This window comes from Propithecus coquereli, unplaced genomic scaffold (assembly GCF_000956105.1).
Source record: "Propithecus coquereli isolate 6110/MARCELLA unplaced genomic scaffold, Pcoq_1.0 Scaffold111, whole genome shotgun sequence".
Classification (NCBI taxonomy): Eukaryota; Metazoa; Chordata; class Mammalia; order Primates; family Indriidae; genus Propithecus; species Propithecus coquereli.
In genome coordinates, this window is record NW_012135081.1 from 6,346,200 (window position 1) to 6,354,785 (window position 8,586).

General features: G+C 44.9%; 1 protein-coding gene across 1 annotated transcript; it reads left to right on the forward strand.

The window, feature by feature from the left end:
• Nucleotides 1-5,690: 5,690 nt before the first annotated feature.
• METTL7B (methyltransferase like 7B) lies at nucleotides 5,691-8,482 on the forward strand. Its single transcript, XM_012650426.1, is given in 6 exon segments — nucleotides 5,691-5,925; nucleotides 5,927-6,159; nucleotides 7,032-7,192; nucleotides 8,093-8,096; nucleotides 8,276-8,297; nucleotides 8,299-8,482. Coding segments are annotated over 6 exon segments (615 nt in total). The 5' UTR covers nucleotides 5,691-5,914.
• Nucleotides 8,483-8,586: the final 104 nt, after the last annotated feature.

Here is an 8,586-nt window from a genome sequence, read left to right on the forward strand (position 1 = left end):
TTGAGAAGAATGTGTCTTCTGCTGTTATTAGGTGAAATGTTCTATGGATGTCTGTTAAGTCTAATTAGTTTATAGTATTGTTCAAGTCTTCCATTTCCTAGCTGACATTCTGCCTAGTTGTTCTATTCATTATTGAAAGTGTAATACAGATGTCTCTATTGTTGAATTGTCTCTTTCTTTCTTCAGTTCTTTCAGTTTTTTCTTCATGTATTTGGGACTTTGTTGTTAAGGGGCTATAATATCAGACAAGAATAGAGTTTAAGAAAAAATTGTTACTACAAATAAAGAAGAACATTTTTGAATGATAAGAGGTTCAATCTATCATGAAGGAAATAATAAAGATTGGAGTAGAAATAAAATTGGGTGTAGCTGGCAGGACTACTCAGAGGTTAGAGAGGACTAGACTTCCTCCATTGTTTAGGCTGTGGATATATTAGAAAATGAATAAATGTCATAACAGGGTTAATAAAATAGTGCTGTATTTTAGATGTTTATTTTAACCAACCAAAACTTTGAATGCAACCAATAAATACAAAGACCATGTGACCTTATTTGGCAATAATAGCAAAGTCTATACTGTACAAGGCTCAGGCCTAGTTCTTATAGTTCCCTGAGTTATAATAAGACCCCTCCTTTCTGTCCTGCGGGGGAATTCTTTGCTCCCCAATGGAAGGAAGGCTCTGAGAGTTCGGATAAATCAGCCTCGAGTTCTCCCTTGCCAGGAGAGCCACTTGCAGCTCAGTGGATCAAGTGTTGGCTCCTCCTCACAAACCCAAAGAGGTAGGGGAAGTGACCGTCCACAGCCATCATATCTCAGCCCCTGCTAGCATTCGCGTGCCTCTCCAGGCCTCCCCAAGGAGAAAAAGAATCACTCCCAGTGCTGTGATGGAGATCTACACCGTTTCTTTCCTGTCAGGCCAGGGAACTAGTACAGAGAAGCGCAGAATAAGAGGACTAGAAGTTATCTAAATAACTCGTGCCCTTGTGTCACAGAAGCAAGAACCCTTACAGACCCAGGTTTTAAGAAGAAAAGGGTTTCTTGCAGACCCTTCCCCTCTCTCAACCCAGGTTCAAGCTTCAGATTTTGAACAAATAATAGCATAATCACTCCTCTGTCCAGATGTTACCAGACCCGAATTGGAGAGAAGCTATCGCTATCTCTGGTTCCATGAATGAAGTAGTTGTTGCATGCTACAGCCAGTTTCCTCACAAATTACCTAAAAAGCAAGCACACTTCATCATAGCAAGAATTAATTTTTCTCCCAAATCAAAACAATCTGGTTTCATATTAAGAAAGCATATATTGGCCAGGTGCGGTGGCTCACGCCTGTAATCCTAGCACTCTGGGAGGCCGAGGCGGGCGGATTGTTTGAGCTCAGGAGTTCGAGACCAGCCTGAGTAAGAGCGAGACCCCGTCTCTACTAAAAATAGAAAGAAATTAATCGGACAACTAAAACTATGTAGAAAAAATGAGCTGGGCATGGTGATGCATGCCTGTGAGGCAGGAGGATCACTTGAGCCCAGGAATTTGAGGTTGCTGTGAGCTAGGCTGACGCCACGGCACTGTAGCCCAGGCGAGACTCTGTCTCAAAAAAAAAAAAAAAAAAAAGCATATATTGCCCCTAATGTTAAGATTTTGATCCTATTCCTTGCAAAATCATAACCTTAACATGACCACACTAAGGAATAGTTGACCTCATGAGCCCGCATTAGCTCTAATAGGTTGCTCAGCCCCTCCCAGGCCAGGGGTGCAAGCTCCAAATTGTGATCCAAAACTCTCTCCCCTGACAGGAGGAAAAAGAAGGTCTCAGTACTTCTTAACACGTGTCATTAACATTCTAATTCATATCTGGTGGCTTCAGTTATTTTTGCTGTGAAATATGAAAACCTCATATTTGAACACAGGAGGGTGGCACGCAGGAGTCACACAACAGATACATGTAAGCAGAAGAGCGCTCTGGAGAGTGGAGAGGGCACATGCGGGTCTACCACTTCATTCCCCTGCTCCCTGTGAGATGTCCTAAGACTAGAGGTGGTCTGAAAGCCTGCCAACTGCAGTATACAGCAGGGCATTTTAACAGCCACCCCTGAAAAATATAAAAATATTACTTTGGATTACCAAGTACGATGTTTGCACTGAAGGTTCTGACCCTTACCCCAACCCTAAGCCTCGCCCCATTCCTGAAGCTTGCCCTATCCCTGACCTTCTGAGCGGATGGCCCAGCCCCAGGCCCAGGAATTGCCTCATCTGATCCCCGCCTCATCTGACTGGGAAATGGAGCTGACGGGACTTGTGGATAACTTAAATGTGGGAGTGAGAAATTAAAAATGAGTCCTGGGAATTATGTTAGAATTTTTTAGGTGTGATAATACTGTAGTTACACTTTTTTAAGGTTATGTATCTTTTAAAGATGTATATGTACACATTAACAGATGCAACGACATAATGTCTGGGATTTGCTTCAAAACGACTCACAGAGGGAGGATGGAGAAAGTGGACGAGGATGTGGCTGGGGAAGGATTTGCGATGGGTTGATAGTTGTCAGGATGGATGATGGCTATGTGGAGGTATATTACAGTATTCTGTCAACTTTGGTGTATATTCAAAATTCTCCATGACACAAAAGTTTAAAAGGAGAGAAGAAAAGGAGGAAAAGGAGAAGGAAAAGAAATAGAACGAACCCTAGGTTTTTGCTTGAGCAATCAAGCAACTGATGCCGCCATTTTCTGAGATGGGGGAGAGGAAGGACAGAGTGCAACAAGAGAATTGGGGAGCATCAGAAGTCCCACTGTGGATGTGTTAAGTTTGACACATCCATAAGATATGCTGAGGAAGATGTGAAGTAGGCAACTGGATATGCAAATTTGAAACTCAGAGGAAGGATCTGCACCAAAGAGATAACTGTGTGAATAATTAGCATGTACATGGTATTTTAAACCATGAAAATGGAAGGGATTGAGTGATAATGATGTGTCATTGTAGGTTCATCAGTTGTAACAAATGTCCACTGTGGTGGGGAATATTGATAACAGGGAGGCTTCACATATGTGGGGACAATGGGGCGTATATGGGTAAACTCTGTACTTTCCTCTCTATTTTTCTATAAACCTAAAACTGCTCTAAAAATTAAAGTCTATTTTTTTTAAAGGATGAGATTACTTAGTGAGATAATACAGACAGAGGAAGATCCAGACCAAACCCAAAGAAGCAAAATTTAAAGGTTGAATAAATAGATCAGAAAGATCTAAAAAAACAAGTCTAAGTGGGGCACGATGGCTCACGCCTGCAATCCCAGCACTTCGGGAGGCTGAGGCAGGAGGATAGCTTGAGGCCCAGAGTTCAAGACCAGCCTGGGCAACATAACGAGACCCTGTCTCTACAAAAAATAAAAGAAAGAAATTAGCCAGGCATGATAGCACATGCCTGTATATCTAGCTGTTCAGGAGGCTGAGGTGGGAGGATTATTTGAGCCCAGGAGTTCAAGGCTGCAGTGACTATGATTGCACAACTGCACTCCAGCATAGGTGACAGATCAAGACCCTGTGTACAAAAAAAAAAAAGAAAGAGAAGAAAGGAAGTCTAATAAGAAACACCCAGGGGAGTGGTATAGAAACCAGATCATGGGCAGGGCGCGGTGGCTCACGCCTGTAATCCTAGCTCTCTGGGAGGCCGAGGTGGGCGGATTGTTTGAACTCAGGAGTTTGAAAGCAGCCTGAGCAAGAGCAAGACCCCGTCTCTACTAAATATAGAAAGCCGGGCATGGTGGCACATGTCTGTAGTCCCAGCTACTCGGGAGGCTGAGGCAGTAGGATCGCTTGAGCCCAGGAGTTTGAGGTTGCTGTGAGCGATGCCACAGCACTCACTCTAGCCCGGGCAAAAGAGTGAGACTCTGTCTCAAAAAAAAAAAAAAAAGAAAGAAACCAGATCATGATGTTAAAACAGCCTAGATGAGACACTATTTCAAGGAAGAAGTAGTAGTCAACTGTTTGTGAAGTTGTTAAGAGGTCAAACAAGATGAGAACAGGGAATATCCACTGGACCTGGCAATGTGGAAATCATTTACAGCCTTGATCAGAACGGTTTTTATTAGAGTGAGAGATTGGAGGGAGAGTAACAGTGAAAAGAAGGTGAGGAAATCAAGATGATATGAGCAGATGACTCAAGAAGTATGACACTGAAGTAGATCTGTAAAACGGGGTGGTAGCTGAAGTGGGATGTGGAGTCAAGAGAGGGTTGCTTTTTATTAACCTAAAAATTATTACATTATTATTTTATTAACCTAAAAATTGTTAGTATGTGGAAAGGTTCATGGAAAGAGATTAATAATTTAGGAGAAAGAAAAGATAAAACTAAGATAAGAATTCACAGCAACATTATTTATAATACCCAAAAAGTATTATAGGAATAACCCAATGTCCATCAACTGTTGAACGGATAAACATTTAAAGCTAAGCGCATTTCACTTAGCTTAAAGCAGCTTTACAAAAATATTTTTTCTTTACATCCTTATTCTATAAACATTTTTCTATTTTAAAAAAAAATTTTTTTACATTTTGAACTTTTTTGTTAAAAACTAAAATACAAACACACACATTAGCCTTGGTCTGTATAGGATCAGGATTATCAAGACATCACTAGGTGAAAGGAATTTTTAGCTCCATTATAATATTATGGGACCACTATCATATGTGGACCATCATTGACCAAAATGTGTTACATGACATGTGACTGTAAAGTTGACCCTTGAACAACCAACACATGGATTAGGGGATTGACCCCCTCAAAATTGTAAATCTGCATATAACTTCTGACTCTTCAAACATTTAACTACTAATGTCCTACTATAGACCAGAAGCCTTACCGATAACAATTAACACATATTTTGTATGTTATATTAATATATATTATATACTGTATTCTTACAATAAAGTAAGCTAGAGAAATAAAAATGGTATTAAAGGCCGGGCGTGGTGGCTCACGCTTGTAATCCTAGCACTCTGGGAGGCCGAGGCGGGAGAATTGTTTGAGCTCAGGAGTTTGAGACCAGTCTGAACAAGAGCGAGACCCTGTCTCTACTAAAAATAGAAAGAAATTAATCGGACAACTAAAAATACATAGAAAAAATTAGCCGGGCATGGTGGCACATGCCTGTAGTCCCAGCTACTCGGGAGGCTGAGGCAGAAGGATGGCTTGAGCCCAGGAGTTTGAGGTTGCTGTGAGCTAGGCTGACGCCACGGCACTCTAGCCCGGGCAACACAGTGAGACTTTGTCTCAAAAAAAAAAAAAAAAGAAACCTCTAAGGAGTGACAACTCCTCACTTCACGCCATGTTCCAATTCACTCCATTTTCCACAAAACTAAACTTCTCGCCCTTTCCAGAAAGAGGCAGGCAGTTTCTGTCCTTTACACCTGCTTTTTCCTCTATCAGACCACCCTTCCTTTCTGATTGGCCCTCTGAAGTGCCTGACCTGAGAACAGAATGAAGCCAGGACATGTCCGATGATTCAGCTCTGCCCCCAGCAGTTGGCCCCATGAGTCTGCAATCTGAAACATATCCCATTCCCCTTCCTGCTCCCCTCTGAGGTGACTCAACACATACCCCCACTTCAGCTGGGCACAGTGCCCCAGAACTCGGGAACACTGGCATCACCTGTCCCTTTGCCCACGTAAACTTGTTGAAGAACCTGGAAGAATTCCATACACCCACTCCACCCTGGCGAACAAGAAATTGCCAAGCAGGAGACAGGGAGCAAAGTCCTATCATGAGGGAGGGGAGACCAGTGCCTACAGAGGCCAAGCAGAGAGAAGAGTCCAGTGCCCCGTCAGAAGCACCACTCAGGACTGGTCCACCATAGACATCCTGATCCAACTCCTACAGCTGCTGGTGCTGCTCCTGATCCTGCCCCAATACCTGATGGCAAAGCTGCTTCCCCTACCTGAGGGCCCTGCTGACTGCCAAGAGCAACCACAAGATGGAGAGCAAGAAACGGGAGCTCTTTGGCCAAATAAAGAGGCTTGAGGGAGCCTCCAGGAAGGTGGCCCTGCTGGAGCTGGGCTGTGGAACTGGTGCCAACTTCCAGTTCTACCCGCCTGGCTGCATGATCACCTGTTTGGACCCAAATCCCCACTTTGAGCAGTTCCTGACTAAGAGCATGGCTGGGGGTGGGCAGAGGAAATTAAAAAAAAAAAAAAAAAAAGAGCATGGCTGAGAACATGCCAGGAACGTGGCCAGTGTTCCCTGCAAAAACCCGGGTCCCTTTGGTAGAGTTGCAAGGGATAAGAAAATAATAGAGAGAAATGGAAAATGGAAGAAATAAAAGAATACACTGAGACAAAGATACAGTTTTATAAGTTTATAAAGATTATAGGCAAAGCGGGAGCTCAGGGGGCTTAGACCTCTCCGTTGGTCTCAAAAGCCCCGAATGAGGTCTTACATGGTAACTTATAGGAAATAGTGAACAATTGTCAGGGGTAACAGATTTACATAACAGCAGGTAGTTTCTCTCAGGTTAACAGATTTTCAAAAGGCTTTTACAGAAGGCTTCTACAGATTCTTTAACTGATTCTATTTACGTGAGCAAACGGTTACAAAGTCTTTCAAAGGTTAATTTCTAAATTCTAAGGTAAATTTATCATTTAAACAGAGGGGTTAAACAGAGATATGTAAGCTCCATGTTTATTAGGTTATTGTGAATGGAGACAGGTAGTCTAGAGTGGTTTAAACAAAAGCTTTGCTTTTAGCCATTCCGGAAGCTGTCGTTTCCGGGAAGCTGTTTGTTCCAGAGGGCACTCCATTGTCAGCTCTCAGCCTATAGTTTTTAACAGATTCGCTTGTGCTTTACAAAGCAAATCCAATTCTTGGCGCCTCGTGGGATGCAGCCGCTACTGCCTTTCAGAGACGCCCTTCGGAGTGTAACAGCATTCGAAATGCAAACCAACACGTTCACATATTCCTTCAGGGCAAAGCTCTGTAAAACTCTTAAGACAAATCCTGTCCCAAAACACGTTTGATATTAATTGATGGAGCGACAAGAACAGGCACCTCCAATATGAGCAGTTTGTGGTGGCTCCTGGAGAGGACATGAAACAGCTGGCTGATGGCTCCATGGATGTAGTGGTCTGCACCCTGGTGCTGTGCTCTGTGCAGAGCCCGAGGAAGGTCCTGCAGGAGGTTCAGCAAGTGCTGATGCCAGTGAGCACGGTGGGAAGGGCGAGGGCGAGGGCATGGGGCATCAGTCATCCCAGGGCTCAGGCCCCCACATGGGGAATCTGACGTACAAGTGCATCAGACACTCCATCCACTCCCACCTGTGGGTGAACAGGAGGCATGACCAGTGCCACTAGGGCACCCGAGGGTGCTGTGGAAGCAGCAGAAGAATCACCTACCACGGTGGGAGGGGGAGGGGTGGGGAGGACGCCAGAGGGAGTGACATTTAAATTGAGATCTGGGGGTGGGCAGAGAAAATAAAAGAGTGTCCTAAAGACATTAGGGGAAGTAGAATCCATAAGTTTCTGAGCTGGGTGTGAAGAGAAAGGAGTTTAGGATGGTTTCCAGGTTTCTGGAATGAGCGACTGAGGGGGCAGTGGGTGGAAGTGCCATTTGCTGAGACGAAAGAAAACTGTTTTGTACTTGTTAGGTCCGGGATGCTACCGAGACAGGCAAACAGAGAAGCCATATAGGCAGTTAGAAGTCCAGACTGGAGAGTCAGGAAAAGATGTAGCCTGGAGGTAAGGATTTGGACATCACCAGCTTGCAGCTGGTAATTCAGAGCGTGGGCAGGAATGACACCACCTGGGGCAAGCACAGCAAGGAGAGAAGAGGTTGAGAAACCCCAGCTTTAGTCAGGAGTCGGGCCAAAGTTTCCCTGGGATGTTCAGGGAGATGTCGAGGAAGCGGCCGATGTTTGCATCTGAGTCTCAGGAAAGAGGTTGGTTTGTGCGTCCCTGTGTGCACTGAACTGTCGGCTCCTGTTCAGTGCACTGTCTCTATCTCCCCTCTGTGTGCCCTCAGCTGTCCTGGCCAGCCTTTAAAGGTCTCTAGCCAGCCACGCCCCTCAGTTACGAGGCTCTGTACACGCACATTGGGTGGGAGGGGGGTAGCAGGGAATGCAGAAAAGGTCAGGAGGACAGTTTACTCCGTAAACTCTCAGACCAACAGCTCCCACTTCACCAACAGGTTTGACCAGGCTTGGTCAGTGAGGTAGAGGTGAGGCTGGGGGAAAGGGGTGGCATGGAACAGATAAATGACATTCACTCTCTTCTTCCTCCCAAGAAGGAGTGCTATTTTTCTGGGAGCACGTGGGCCTTTGTGTGGCAGGAAGTTTTAGAGCCCACCTGGAAACACATTGGGGACAGCTGCTGCCTCGTCAGAGAGACCTGGAAGGAGTTTGAGAACGCCCAGTTCTCTGACATCCAAATGGAACAACAGCCCCCTCTCTTCAAATGGCTACCTGGTGGGCCCCACATCATGGAAAGGCTGTGAAATACCCACCCTGAGCCCCTAAGGACATCATTTGCTCCCTCCCCAGCCTCCAGTCAAAACAAGCCACCCACCAGCCTCATCTGTCTTCCACAGAGAGGGATCTA